At 41.2% G+C, this 15,528-nt stretch overlaps 2 protein-coding genes across 5 annotated transcripts in view; both read left to right on the top strand.

The window, feature by feature from the left end:
* Positions 1–10,938, top strand: part of LOC129104279 (plakophilin-4-like) — a 72,631-nt gene extending 61,693 nt beyond the window's left edge. For all 4 annotated transcript variants that reach the window (XM_054614877.1, XM_054614876.1, XM_054614875.1 and 1 more), the window contains 11 exons: positions 731–914; positions 1,713–1,830; positions 2,538–2,729; positions 3,100–3,273; positions 3,505–3,655; positions 4,528–4,720; positions 5,261–5,345; positions 6,030–6,147; positions 6,253–6,393; positions 7,169–7,233; positions 9,729–10,938. In XM_054614877.1, the coding sequence (XP_054470852.1) occupies positions 731–914; positions 1,713–1,830; positions 2,538–2,729; positions 3,100–3,273; positions 3,505–3,655; positions 4,528–4,720; positions 5,261–5,345; positions 6,030–6,147; positions 6,253–6,393; positions 7,169–7,233; positions 9,729–9,974 (1,667 nt within the window). In that variant the 3' untranslated portion in view covers positions 9,975–10,938. The remainder of the gene's footprint in view (positions 1–730; positions 915–1,712; positions 1,831–2,537; positions 2,730–3,099; positions 3,274–3,504; positions 3,656–4,527; positions 4,721–5,260; positions 5,346–6,029; positions 6,148–6,252; positions 6,394–7,168; positions 7,234–9,728) is intronic.
* Positions 10,939–12,439: 1,501 nt separating this feature from the next.
* On the top strand, positions 12,440–14,637 carry dap1b (death associated protein 1b). Its single transcript, XM_054615505.1, has 4 exons — positions 12,440–12,589; positions 13,696–13,786; positions 13,954–14,017; positions 14,114–14,637. The coding sequence occupies exons 1-4, from the start codon at positions 12,520–12,522 to the stop codon at positions 14,228–14,230; spliced, it is 342 nt and encodes a 113-aa protein (XP_054471480.1). The 5' UTR covers positions 12,440–12,519; the 3' UTR covers positions 14,231–14,637.
* Positions 14,638–15,528: the final 891 nt, after the last annotated feature.

Genomic DNA, 15,528 nt, shown 5'->3' with positions numbered 1-15,528 from the left:
AAAAAAAACAGGAGCAGTATTGGACACAGGTCATGAAGTGACTACTAACACACATGCACTCTGTAGTTTTGTCGCAGCAGCATTTTTGAGCGTTAACCGTGTACTCAGCTGCAGCATCAGCCTCCCCCCAAAGGTTGCTGGTGCCTTGCACAAGTCCGCCTGTGCCCTAGTATAAGCCTAGCAGCAAGAGGCATCTAATTAGGAGAACATGCTACATGCTGGCAAATCCTTGACAGATGCAGCATCAAAGGCTGCCAGGACTGTGCATAATTATCAGTGGTTATCAAAAGTCTATTTGAATTGAGTGAAATGACTCATTGAATCATTTTCTAAATCCATTACATTATTTATAATTTATTTGAAATAACGGAGCCTTTGCCATATGGTTCTCCGCCTCGTCCTATTTCTTTTTTGCCCGTTTCAAGCAAATCATCTTAGCCCCGAGGATATTCTGCCAAGATAAAATTTGACGTGAATGTGTGATGCCTTGATGCTCGAGCTGTTCGAGCTGTTCTTTCATTTGTAAGGAGTATTTTTTTCACTTTTTTGTATGTCAGTCTCCATTTGTTTGTTTGCGGACACATCCACGCACACATCCACTGAGCTATTAAAAGCCCAAGTTGTTGCTATCTCTGTTGGGTTACCCTAACTGCACATGACAGCTGACATAACCCCGAGGTACGCGTGGCTGCTTCTCACTGCCTGTGTTTTCATGCGGGCGTCTCCACAGGGTTGCTGTGGAACCTGTCGTCATGTGACGCCATCAAGATGACAATCATTCGGGACGCCTTAACAACTCTCACCAACACTGTGATCATCCCTCACTCTGGATGGAGCAGCTCCACCTACGATGACGACCACAAGCTGAAGTTCCACTCCTCCCTGGTGCTGAGGAACACCTCAGGCTGCCTGAGGTAAACCACCTGATGAGCACACTTGGCACTAGCACCCCTATGTGGACGACTGACGCTATTACACCTAGTGGGGAATGAGCTCATCATGTGGCGCTTCTTTAAAAGCTCTGTTAATATTGTCTTTGAAGAAAATATAATACAGACGTGACCCCACAACAGTAACATTTACATGATAGTGTCAAATAATGATTTCAATAAACATCAAAAGAAAAAAATACCTAAACTCTTGTAATTTTGCATATTTTAGTCAAATAGCTATGACCCGTCATGTCTCTGTTTCAAAGTCATCATCATTTCATAAACTATTTCAGTCAATTATGTATTATTGCCAGCTTTTTCCCCTGGGTGACTTCCTTTGAAGACAGTGTGCTGCATGTAGAGTTTAGCCTTTAATTGAGCCTGTGTGTGTGTTTACGCATCCATGCATAGATGTGGTCGAGGTTGTGTATGTGTGTGTGAGAGCACATTTAGTTAGTTCCTTATTTACTCAGCAAAGTGCTATAATGACTTCAGTCAGACCACACAGACACTTCATACATTATGGATGGTTTACACATTCAAGTGGGGGGGACACACACACAGCTGGGTTTTTGTGTATTTGCATATGCTCATTTGTTTGTTGAGTGAAGCCACAAATCAAAGGCCTTATTTATTTATTTATTTATGTATGTATGTATGTATGTATGTATGTATGTATGTATGTATGTATGTATGTGTGTGTGTGTATGTGTATGTGTGTGTGTGTGTGTGTGTGTGTGTGTGTGTGTGTGTGTGTGTGTGTGATCTGCTTTTCAAAAGGAACCTGAGTTCAGCTGGTGAGGAGGCCAGAAAACAAATGCGCGTTTGTGAAGGCCTGGTTGACTCACTACTCTACGTCATCAAAGCATGTGTAAACACCTCTGACTTCGACAGCAAGGTATGCACTTAAACAGTTCCCACCCCCACACACACACACACACACACACACACACACACACACACACACACACAGGAGGAAAACATGCTGCCACATGATAAGAGGCTCTGGTGAAGAATCCCACTTAACCCTGTTTGAATCATTTTATTACTTTATTTATGTGTCGGAATGACCTCCACAGCATCCAGCAGCGACTATTTCATTTACCCTATCAGCCAAAGAACAACTCAAACATGCACAACATTCAGAATCTGATAGCCTAGCTCATTGACCTGCATATAGAGTATATGAATATTTTTCTATCTCGGTCTCTCAGACGTGTTTCTGTAGACTGTAAAAGACATAAAAAGTGAAGTTGCTCATCTGTAAAGCAGAGATCACATCTTCTAGGATTTAGGCCCCTTAGTTTTGTCAAACATGTAGGCTCATTGACATTCTGTGGGGCAGAGCCTGGACAGAACTCAAACAGTGTGGAATAAAATCCATTAGCTCTGTTCCAGATAATCTTTCTTACTGGAGCCCCTTTGGATTCCGTAACGTATTGATTTGTGACGCCGCAGACAGCAGGCCTGTGTACCACACATTGGCTGTATACAGTGTAGCGTGCTGCACAGAGTTTATTGTACTGTAGCTTTTGTCATGGTGATTTAGACAGTCGCTACCATAACTACTCACGCAAACCCCTGTCTCCTTCTGCCCTCCATCAGATTGTGGAGAACTGTATTTGCACTCTAAGGAACCTGTCGTATCGTCTGGAGCTGGAGCTGCCGCCATCGCGACAGATAGGGGGGGAGGAGCTAGACGGCTTATTGGCCAGCGAGTCGCCCAGTAAAGAGGTGGACTCCAGCTGCTGGGGCAGGAAAAAGAAGAAGAAAAAAAAGAGCTTGACGGAAGACACAGTGAGTGTGCCGTTTTTAAATGGATGCTCAGTGCGATATTCCAATCGGCAAAGAATTTGAAGTGTCCACATTATTCAACACGCATGTCAACTTTAATGGATTTTTTTGCGGGGGGAAATTAACAAACCATTTAGCAAGAAGTTCGGACCACATGGCTGTTTCTTCTTTATTGTGTAAAGTAACATCTTTATGAAAAGGATGTTTTGATTAGTTTTAGTTTTGATTAGGCTTGTCTTCTCCCCTTCTTTTCCTTCCCTGCCTTAGTTAGTGTGTTTTCTACTTTGATGTATTATTTTTCATGTGTTTTTGAAAAAAGTCTGCATAAGAACTTGTATATAAACCTGACTAAACACTGTGATTGTTTGTTTAGTGGGACGGTGTCGGACCCATCCCCGGCTTCTCCAAGTCTCCAAAGGGGGCAGAGATGTTATGGCACCCTTCGGTGGTTAAACCTTACTTGACACTGCTGGCTGAGAGTTCAAATCCCGCCACTCTGGAGGGCGCCGCTGGGTCCCTTCAGAACCTGTCAGCTGGCAACTGGAAGGTACAGTAATGTTTGTGTATCTATGTAAACACAAACAAATACACGCATTCTCCAGCAGACTATTTATTCAAGCATCTATTTCAAATTACAATTTAAATAAACTGTGTCAGTCATAGCTAATGCAGCTTAACATTTGGAAACACACACGTTGAAATTTCCACCTCAAGACCATCCATTTCCCTGAGCGCCGTTAAGACCCATTTGGAGGTTTAATGTCTTTTGTGTCTTCAGTTTGCAGCGTACATTCGTGCAGCGGTGCGTAAGGAGAAGGGGCTGCCCATCCTGGTGGAGCTGCTGCGGATGGATAACGACAGGGTGGTGAGTTCGGTCGCCACTGCTCTGAGAAACATGGCGCTGGATGTCAGGAACAAGGAGCTCATAGGTCAGTCTCACTGTTTCATTTCAGACTGAAATTGATTCTGATGTGTTGCGTAAGATTAAACACAAATATGAGGATTCTTAATGCTGTTCTTCTTACCACGGCTATGTTCTAGTTAACAGTGTAGCTCATGTTGCACTGATAAGCCATGTTGTAAACGGGTTTAGCATGGCTACATGCATAAAACATGAAGAAAAAATGTTGGTTTGCTGTCAAACAATGTGTTTGAAATCCTTTTTTTCAATTAAATGCAGAAACACAACCAAAAGCGTTTTGTGAACATTTTAACTACTGGTTATCATTTTTCATTTCATCTCACTCCAGCCCTTTTTGTTCCATTAAACACTCTCATTTAATGAAAAACAAGTTTTTACGTGCACTCTTTGTGGAAATATTGAGGAGTTACAGGTCCAGCAATGCAGGGGTGACGTCTGGCAGATGGGGGAGGAGTTGCAGTGTAGTGTTTAAGGTGCTTTTGGTTTTGTGTCAGAGAGAGAGAGAGAGAGAGAGAAAAAATGCTGCATTTATTCAGGTCCTTCAGCTAGGCTGCTCTGCTAGAGGAGAGATAGGGGGAAACAATCATTTATTTTAACACCAGGATGCTCACACTCTGACGTCCTTGTGACGATAACGCAATGTCATTTAGGAAAACTGTCCACCTCACTGCAGTCCCGAGCTGAATTAATATATCATTCATATAGACGGCACAAAATATCCTTTAGGTCACTGTGGCAGACTTTCACTTTGACATTACGTAACACGGAAAGATAAACGCAATGAAGTCTGTATTTCTTGTCTCTGTGCATAAGCTTACTACTGTACACTGCGTCATACTGACTTAGCTGCATGTCTCACTTCCCCCTCCTGCCTCTCAGGGAAGTACGCAATGAGGGACCTGGTCAATCGTCTCCCCGGAGGAAACACCACCCTGCTGTCAGACGAGACGGTGGCGGCCATCTGTTGCACCCTGCACGAGGTCACCAGCAAAAACATGGAGAACGCCAAGGCCTTGGCCGACACGGGCGGCATCGAGAAGCTGGTCAACATCACCAAGGGCAGAGGAGACAGGTGGGCTCCAGCAGCATGTAATTGTCCCGGCGTGTTTGGTGGGGGGTGTCGAGTACACACCGATGCAAACCGGACACACTTAACATGTGCACATGCTCAAATGCACAGCTTGAATACACAAAGAGCCATATGTGGCTGGTGGCAAGTCTGTACAGACTGTCCTGGACTTTCGACAGTTTTACACAAACACTTATACATTTAATGAACACACACACACACACACACACACACACACACACACACACACACACACACACACACACACACACACACACATATATACACATTGAAATGCTCAGAGAAGGAGAGACCATGGCCACAGGGAAGGTGGTTTCGTTTGCATCAAGGTTTTATGTCCCTGTGGAATGATGTACCAGCAGCTATTTCTAGCCTGCTATATATTCAGTGATGTTCCAGGTTAAAACCCACTGAGGACGCTCTTGTCCTTCAATCACTCCGTCCTGTGATATCTGCAATGTGATTTGAAATGAGGTTGAAGTGATTCAAAAGTACATGTTTATGGTTTTGTTTGTTTTCCAGGTATTCTATGAAGGTGGTTAAAGCAGCTGCTCAGGTGCTGAACACGCTGTGGCAGTACCGGGATCTGCGTACCATCTATAAGAAAGTAAGAACATTATGGATGATGGCAACCGCCCCTGATGGCTCTGTTTAAACAGTCACATACTTTTGTGTTTTCACTAAAGTATGTGAGCTGTTTTCACATCAGTTGATTGCCTTATGCAAACAAAGGCAGTTTAACTGTAAGAAAGAAGATGAGATAAGATAATCCTTTATTAGTCCCGCAGCGGGGAAATTTGCAATGATAGAAACTGTTGACGCTCAATGTGTTATCATGCAATTCTTTTTTTATCATGCTACAATATAAAAGCTAAAATTCCACATGAACGGTCCCACCCATACCTCTCAAATGGAGCACTGTAACCGTCATCTAAATGTCCATTTCTGTATTTAGTTTTTGTTAGGCTCGTCTTCTCCCCCTCTTTCCCGTTCCCTGCCTTAGTTAGTGTTTTTTATACTTTTGTTGTATTATTGTTTATTATTTTTGGATTTAAACCGAAAAGAAAGACGAGTCTTATAAATATTAAAGGGTTAAAAGATTTTTTGTAAATAGTAACTGTGCCTTATCAATATGGGCTTACTCTTGGCCACAGTGAAAAAGGAATTTTTCAAATATTCCCTCTGTGACCAAAGACAGGGCGTTTTAAAGATACCACACAAGAGTTTTACAAAATGCAGCACTGCTCTAGTTATTCAAACCAACACTTTTCCTCTCTCCTCTTCCCAACAGGGCGGATGGAACCAAAACCACTTCCTCACTCCAGTGTCAACACTTGAACGGGACAGGTTCAAGTCCCAGCCCACCCTCCCCACCAGCACCATTCAGATGTCCCCAGTCAACCACCCTGGTAGGCTCTAGTTTCCTGCAGACCTTGCCAGATGAAAATAAACGCCGCCAGTGAAACAGGAAAACCTCTGGAATTTACTGTTGAAATGTGTTGTTCTCTTCACAGCTGCCAGTGCCACGTCGTCTCCTGCCATGCTGGGCAACAAAGAGCATAGAGACACTATCAGAGATTACCAGAGAGCACCATCAACTATGCAATTTTATAATTACCAAGGGGACAACAGTATCCATAAAAACCAGTATACAGGTACTCAAACAATGCACACATCGGACAGCTATTGAAAGTCTGTACAGTTTGCATATTAGTCGTATTTAAAACCGTATTTAAACTGTATTTACTTTCTGTACCAGACTGTAATCACAGGCTTCCCTCTGGTCCTCTCTCTGCAACGCTTTATCTACTTTCTCCCTCATAATGCTCCGAGCAGATTCCATGGCCAGTCTCGTCTCCCTGCCAAGACAGTCTCTTTTATCATCTCCACTAAGGCCTGCCAGCCCTCAGACAGTCAGACAATTTAATTCAGACCACTTAAGAGTTGGTCTGCTCGGCAGAAAAAGTGAACTGGTCAGCCAGTGGAGGACTCTCCACAACGGTGCCATTGTTAGCTGAGCTGAGTCGTAGCACGCAGACCGGGTCAGTGAGTGGGTACCCAGACATACTACAGCCAGACGAGGGCTCTTGCCAGCCTACGCTGGTTGGCGGGAGCAGAGGGAGGGAAGAGTAAACAAACTGAGCCGCAGCCTCAACACGTTACATAACAAATTAGAAATTGAGTTTCCGGATTCCACCGTTAGGTAAAGTGCCAACAAAAATACCCATCCCATGGGCTATGCAGACAACAGAACAGCAGTGGACAACTCTATTATTTGGTGTTACTGCTCTCCACAGCACTGCATATCTAAATACAGACGTTTGTCCTGTGGGGATGGGCAGACTTTTTCACTGATATGAACTGAAGTAAGGAAGTGTATTTGCATAAAGTCCCACTGAATTGCTCTTTATATTCATTAATTATTTCCAGGTTCTGGAAAGCCTTCTCCATATTACTACTCATCCCCCACAAGAGAGGAGCCCAGAAGAACACAGGTGAATTGAATTATTCTGTGTAAATGTTTGTTTCTTTTTTACAGGCTCTGCATTCATATCTGCAAGTGTTCTCTTTGATTAATTCAACCCTGCCATGGTACTTTGTGAGATTATTTCCACAATACAAATTACCTTTATTTGTGCAGGATACTTTTTGCAACAACAAGCAGCGCCCCCCGCAGGGATAAAACATAATAGCATCTTGGTATTCACATACAACAACACACATTTGAGAGACATGTAGTATAGGGCACTACAAGGTGCACAGAGGAACATTTGTAAAAAATAATTGTATTAGTCCTTATTATATGTCATCACTAGGCTTCAGGTTTTGGTGGAAGGTTCTGACAATTTTGTATATTGCATAAGTCAGCAACTAATCAGTGTTGCATCCACAATATTTACATTTTGGTGGATTTAAATGCATCAAAATACAACCAAGTAAAGTTTGCACAAGGGCTAATTTTCATTATTGTTCAATCGGTTGATTTTTTTCTCGATTATAAAATGAGTCAAGGAAAAATCCGAAAATAGAGAAAAATTGCCATAATTTCCCAAAGACTAGGATGATATCTTCAAATGGTTGTTTTGTCTGAACAACAGTCTAAATATATATTTAATTGGCTATGAACTACAAGGCAGAAAAGCAGCTTGGAAAAGAGAATGTTTAGCTTTTTTATTTTCTGGTATTGACTCAAAACAATTAGATTCATTATATTTCTTGTTCATTTTCTTTTCTTTTTTTTTTTCTTTTTTTTTTACGAATGATTTTTTTCAGATCTTGTTTGCTTCATTATTCAGGTTTAGACAGCAAACTTTAGGTGTGATCCAACCTTTGAAGGAAGTGTTTGATAGTAATATTACGAGGCTGTTGTTTGAGATCCATCCACCGCGCTGTATAAACCTGGCGAGCACCACCGGCTCTTCCGCCCCACTCGACTAACACAAAGAGACTGACGCGTATTCCGCTGCAGATAAAGGGCGATGCTGGGTATGACCCAGCACATCAGCTATTGTCTGAGCGAGAGTGATTGTGACTGCTGGGATTGGGATGGTCTGGGTGCGTCTCAGGCACCTGTCACTGCGGGACACATGCATGTGTGCCCATTCAGATAACAGGCACAGTGAGGAGGAGGAGGCAGGAGGGAGGAGACAGGAGACAGGAGACAAAAGAGAGTGTTCTCTTGTGTCCTCCATCCCATCACATTAATGACAGTCATCACCCCATTCAGATAAATTCATTCTATCTTCTGGATTCATACCATTTACCTTGACACAGTTTTCTGTTGCATTAGTGGCTAGAGACGTTTAGGCTCTGAGGTGTTTGATTAGTTTACTGGCTTAAAAAATACAAAACTCCAGCCAGACCCAGTGCTTTTAGCTCAAACTGCAGAGATGTTAGCATTTGTTGTTTCTTTTTATTACCAACAAGTGGAAGATTCTAACTAAGTATTTGTGTTATTGACAGTGGTGGAAGAAGTTCTCAGATCCTTTAAATGATTGGAATACTTTCAGGATATATACTTATTTCCTTTCTAGCTAAGAGTAAGATGAGAAGAAGCAGTGGAGAGTCCATTAGGTGCTCGGACAAGAAAAAGTAAGGCACATAAAACCCGAAAACTACACCTAATGTATTTACACCTCGGTTTTTGTATGGATTGAACAAACACGATACCGTGCATTGGACAGAGCAATGCTAGCTGTTTTCAGTCTTTATGCTAAGCTAAGCTAAACTGCTGGCTGCAGTATTATAATTAACAGACATACATGAGTAGATTAGTGGTATAAATCTTCATGTCTAAATTAATTTTATTGACTTTATATGCTTAAGGGTAATAATGCATCATAAAATTGGAATCTGTAAAGTAGCCACTAACTTTACCATCCCGATAAATGTAGTGGAGTGAAGCATACATCATTTCCCTCTGTAATGTAGTGATTAAGTAGCATGAAATGAAAATACACAAGTACAAGTACCTCAAAACTATCATTTTAATACTTAAAATGTTAGTGGGTGCAGCCAGTCGCCTGCAACTGAAACGAACATGTCTTGTTTAGCAGACTTGTTTCTGGTGAATAAACGCAATCAACTCAAATCTTGTTGATATATTTTGCCAGTTTGAATACTTTTAATTTGAGGCAGCAGCAGTGCGAAATGCTCGGTTTGCATTAAGTCGATATCGGCTCTGATGCTGTGTGATGAGAGTGAACAGTAAACAGTGAGACTGACATCAGTGAGATGAACTTATTAACAGATACACAAGATTACATACATGGATTATTATATCTCATGAAGGCCATTTGAATCTTTTAGATCGCCACTAACATTAAGGTCCAAAACTTCCACAAAAAGGATTTAATTTCATGAATTTGATTTCATGAGGATTATAACTTTAAGAACAGTGCTTGAATAAATGTGTTTGCCACTGCTGGCTCTTCATCATAATCCAGTGTAAATCAGTTAATCACAGCCTATCTTTCTGTTGTCCTTGCAGCCTGTGTATTATACAGAGGAGCCGGGCAGGAGGAACTACGACACGTACAGAATGTACCTGCAGCATCCCCACGGCTACGACGACCCGTACCTGGAGGAGGTCATCAACTACCCGCCCTCGGCAGACTACAGCTCCCAGCCTCACGGACTGAAATCCACCACCAACTACGTGGACTTTTACGCTAGCACACGGAGGCCTTCCTACAGGCCTGAGCAGTACCCCGGCTCTCCTGACTCCTGGGTTTAGGTCTGAGGGGCGTCTTCATCCCGCAGCAAAAAGGCGGGGAGCTTGAGGAGAACACAAGAACCGACAAAAAACTTTTTCATGAACTTGGCTTCATAAGTGTTTGTTTTAAAGTGAATGCGTGTGTGTGTGGAGGGGATGAGTTCAACTGAGCAATGGCAGATGGAAAGATAGGAATGTGTGCCAAAGAAGGAAATCAAGGAATGTTCTTTTTAAATTATTTTTTTATTTAGAAGAAGAAGATGAAATCATGCTGGGGGGGGCTGTTGAGGGATGATACCCTACACTACAGCAGGGAGACGTGCGTCCTGTCTAGATGTTAGTTTTATTTTCTTTATGAAACTCTTAGCTGTGATAGCATGGTGAAAGGTGTGAGTCATGTGAGCGAAGGTCCGCGGTAAGAGTCAAGATGGGGAATGTGTATGTGCTGAAGCCAAAATGGATCATGAACTCATATCTGTTAAAAAAGAAAAACACACGAAAAATAAAAAAACAACAGTGAACTAATGATGTTAGATTGTACAGAGGGATCAAATTGTATCTGTACTTAATGTTGAAGCTGTGTAATGCCATGAAGTCTTGTACATTTCTTTCATTTTATTGTAAATATAGAAAAAAACAACGTGTTACCTGGTTTACACTCATCAGCACTGGTTAAAAAAAGAAACTTGTGCCATGTTAAATCTCTATAGATATATAAATATATGAAGAAATACATGGACAAAGATGGCATCATAACACAACCATGCTAAAAAATAATAAAAGGTCAGTTTTGTTTTTTAAACCTGTCGGGTAATTGCATCTTTTCAAAATGACAGTGCAAACATATCCTTTACCCTCGCTGTTTCTATGCACACAAACAGAAATGAGTGTGAATATGGGAAAAACCCACAAGAGAAATCAAACTCTTCTCTCTTTTGGACAGTTTGTTCTCTGCAGTTTCCTGTCAGGGAAAAAAAATGTTTCATAACATTGTATTCACACAAACATGAGTGGAGGGAGGCCAGCTTCAAATCAGCCGCCCTGCCTTTCATAAAACTGTTTCTATCAGGGCCAAATAAACGTGTAAACGTCCAGAATTTTAACTATTTGTGAGAAAGCTTTCAGTTCAAGACACACCCTTATGCTTTATTCTACCATGCATGTTCAGAATGTGAATTTTCAAATCAACACATCATGAATAAATGCATCAAGCTTCATTGATCATGATTACCACTTGCAACTAAATGCAAAGTGCTGGTATGGACCATGTTTTCCAGTTTTGTAAAGAAGACTATTCACCATATTGAAGTAAAAAAAAATGTATGTAACCATAAGAATTGACTATAGCCATGAACAATCCCGCTCTATGTAGCTATGCTGAAGCAGAAAAGTCCTCGTACTACTAGTAGTAGTAGTAGTATAGTAGTAGGAGCAACATAATGCAATGTTAAGAATATTATAAGAAAATAAAACTACAAACGGGAGAAAGGAAAAGGAAACAGAATACAGTTGCAGCTCTCCACACTAGAGTTTCTTGGCAAGCAGTAAAGGTAGGTGTAGTAACACTTATATCCAAACAATGACAAAATGCTCAAGAGGACCAGAGATGTGCAGCTCCTCAGTCTTAGCTGTACATTCAGCCAGTTGGTCTGTGATGTCTGTGGATCCCAAGATTGAGCAACCAGTTCAGAAAACTTCATCTGTGGCCAAAAAAAAGCCTGCAGCAACACAGCAACACATATCAGCACATTTAAACATGAACACATCCCCCTATAAGAGAATGCAACCGTATGTAAGGTGATGAAACAAGAGAAATGGACATGTCTCATGTTTGCTTTGTCCGTGTCCTCCACCATAAAGGTAATTCTGCTAATATTCTGCTGCTTACCTATTAACCCCTCAGTCCTCCCCCTCACTGTGCAATATATATATATACAGTTTTTCTATAATATGAAACTAGCCTCGGGAATTAAAAAAATCAAAAACAAGGCCTTAAGATCAGATAACATGCTTAAATATTCCAAATAAGTGTGTTAGTCATATGACAGTTCCTGCCCAATGCACTGTGTGCAAGAACATATTGTACAGACTCAATCATGTGCTAAAAAGACACAAACTATAAATGACATCTGACTTCAGCACGAATGAACCAAAAAACAAAAGTGAATTTATTTTAGTTCCACTCTTTCTGTCGGACAGCCTCAGGGCACTTGTGGATTGCGGTGCTTCTTAATCTGGCATTGCAATGTTTGCAGAGATTTTCAAAATAAAACAGTCCCTCAAATTAAATTAAAAAAAAAAGCAATTTAAATAAAACTGAAAAAAAAATCGTGTTCCTTAGACATTAACCGAAAGACAGTGATTACAGTAGGACAATATATCGTCGTTTTTGTTTCGTTTTATAAGTCAGAGCTTAACATCAGTGGAAAATAGGCGTTTCTCATGCTGCGTGCTTCCTGTAAAAACAGGACGTCATCTTTGTTTGAGCATAAAAACAAGCAAGTGGGCGTAGAGGAGAGTTCGGTGTAGTGCTTTCTTTGCTGTTTTGCTTGTGAAAGTTTCAACAATGGTGCAACAACTCTCCAAATCTGGAGCGAAGGAGAATCCTCTGCTGAAAGCTGGGCATCCTCCGGCAGGTAAGCTGCTGTTGACGCTCACTGCGTGTTGTTGCGTTGAATTTTTTTTTTTATTTGGGGAAAATACATTAAAGACAAAAACGTTGTTGTTTTTCACTCGAGACGTACAGAGAGGCGTGCAGACGGAGACGTTAAAGCGTGCAGTGCATCTGTGTGTTGTACCCGGCTGTGGTGCACAGGGTGCTACAGTGTAACCGCATCGTGTGATTCGCAGGTTTTTCTTTTATAATGCTGATTGCATCCGTCGGGCTGCTTCTGTGCAGCTGCGTTTCTCCCTCATGCTCAGGCCTCCGCTGAAAGTAACACGGTGTCCTCACAGAGGCACGGGGGGGATGCATGCATGCATGCATGCAGAATCACACACCGACTGTTGTTAGAAGCAATTCGACTATCAGAGAAATTATCTAAGTTTTTTTTTTTTTTTTTTTTCCCCCCCCCATTGTTTTGTTGTTTGCATACAAAGGCGAACTACATCACTTTTTTTCATTTAAGGGAGAATTTCATGATTTATGGAAAACTGCTTGATGATTTAGTTTAACTCACGTTGTCATGTCGGATTTAAACATTTTTTTTGTTTGTTTTTTTGCGTTATTTTGTTAAAATAAAGTAACTTCCTCTTGTGTGGCCCCCATCATCACAGCCTGGCTTTAGTGAGGGCGTTACTTCTGAGTCGTTAAATGAAAGGGGGTTTTTTTTTTTTTTTTTTTTTTTTTTTTTTTTTTTTTCTTTTTTAAATTTCAGTTATTTTGCCTAGAGGTTAATAAAAGAGCAGGCAAATCTGAAAAAAAAATCTGTTAGTGTAATCCTCTTGTGACCCCCCCCCCAGACTGATCCCTGACCCACAGGTTGGAAATACTGTTAGATTTAGGCCACCTGCTCAATTTGGACTCTTAATAATGACTTAGTTGCTCTCATACTTTGACCATCTGTGTAGCATTCATATAGCAATATAACTCTGCAAAAGTAATATTTCCATCTTTAAGATTGTTTCGTAGAGGATTTAGTTTACCGTGTTTACAGAAAGGGGGGGGGGTGATCCTCTGCATACTAATGTCTTCTCTATCTGATTAACCCACATTAAACCGTTTTCTTCTCTGGGTCAATAGTGAAGGCTGGAGGTAAACGGGTAGCTAAGAAAAGCTTGGACGAGAGTGGCACCCATCCAGAGAAGGAGACCAAGAGGTCTGACAAACCGAGGTTGGCAGTCTTCATCTTAAAAATATAATAAATGCGTGTGAAGTGTAAACTAAAAGGGCATAGAAATGGGTGTTGTCTCACACCATAAGATGTTAGAATGGTCTGCAGTATTTTGAAATTTGTTTCAAGTTCAGTAAAACTATTGCATATGTGTGCTCTTGCTACAGGTCCCTCGCCACCACCAACAGGATGCAACAAGTTAGCATTCTTCTGGCAGGAACTCTCGACAAGGTACAGAAAATTTGCACATTAGATTTATTCCAAACTGAGCAAACTGGAATAGTCACAGTGCCTCTCGGTGTGTAATAAACTTCTGCCTGTTTGCAGCTGAGCCATGACTTTCCAGAGACACCGGTGAGCGTGAGGCACAGCAAGGTGCGCCCGGCGATGGAGAAGACCCACTCCCCCCGGACCTTTTTCATCCAGCAGCCGAGGAAGTTTTGAACAACACGTGTTGAAGAATTTCCCGGACGGGACCATGTTAAGTCAACCGTGAAAGACAAACATGAAGTGTTAGACACATGAGGGGACTGACAGGTTTTCTGTAGAGTGTCCGTGTTTATAGAGAGGAGGAGAGAGAGAGAGCTATTATTGAGCTCTGTTTATTTTCTAGGCTGTGCTTGTTTTTGAGAATACTATAAACCAGCATTGGAATGTGTCTTTTCTAGTATTGTAAGAGGAATGCTGTAGTTGTTTTTCTCAGCTGATAAAAACCAGATGGTGTTTGGGTATGTTCAATGGGAGGGTTGGGGATTGTTAAGTGAGGTTTTTTTGAGATGGCTCTTTTTCCAGTGAAATCTTCACTTTGTACTGCTTGGCTCTTATTAGATTTGAATAAAAAAAAGAATAAATTGCATGGCATCATAAGATTGCAGATCTCCTTTTTCCTCAAGGTTTATTTTGTAGTAAGCTACAATGACCACTAGATGGTAGCAAACTGCCATTTATAACTGACAAAAACAAAATCATGCTCTTTGTGAACTTCAAAAATGAAACTAAACATCATGCGCCATTAAAAATGTCAACCTTTTTTAGTGCTTTTTCAAGCATTTATTCACTTTTATACATACTCCTGTGCATTGCAACTACTGGCGTAACAAATGGCTCCAATGACTAAATCCTCACTCGTGATCCAAAAACAAAATCTAAAATTGTCCTCTGTGTTGCCAAAGGAGCTATTTTAGGATCAGGGTTTTCCATTGTGTTTAGTGATTCACCGTTAAATGGTCTGAATGGAAGAATTATTGGGGAACTTCCCATAAAGGCTAGCTAGGTCTTGTCAGTCAACAAGAGCCACAGATACTACTCAGCTTTGCTTCAAGGCAAATGACTCCAGTAGAATGTTGCATCTGCAAGAGAGGACAACAGTTGAGTAAAACAAAAATGCATGCAGATTTCTAATTAAAGGTGTATCATTCAGGCTGGGGCCAGGCATCTTCATACGCATGAAGCCTAATGGCTAGCCTGAAGTTTTCTTTTTCAAGGACAGAATACAGAAACTTCTGAAAATCATGTAATCTTGTTACCATGTACATGAAAGTAGTTCTGTTCAAAACAGATCCGGGTGGTTTCTCATCACATTTCTGTCACAGTCGTACCAAAAACACAACGAGACTTGCAAATAAGTTGGGAAAGGGGAGATGGAGGAATTGGATGTCCAACTTTGTCATAAATTCCTCAGCCCACATGCATTACAGGTTTCAATAACTTGTTTCTGTCATGTTTGGGCTGAATAATAAACC

This window comes from Anoplopoma fimbria, chromosome 16 (genome assembly GCF_027596085.1).
Source record: "Anoplopoma fimbria isolate UVic2021 breed Golden Eagle Sablefish chromosome 16, Afim_UVic_2022, whole genome shotgun sequence".
NCBI lineage: Eukaryota > Metazoa > Chordata > Actinopteri > Perciformes > Anoplopomatidae > Anoplopoma > Anoplopoma fimbria.
Note: the sequence above shows the minus strand (reverse complement) of the source record. Positions and strands in the feature narration are given on the sequence as shown.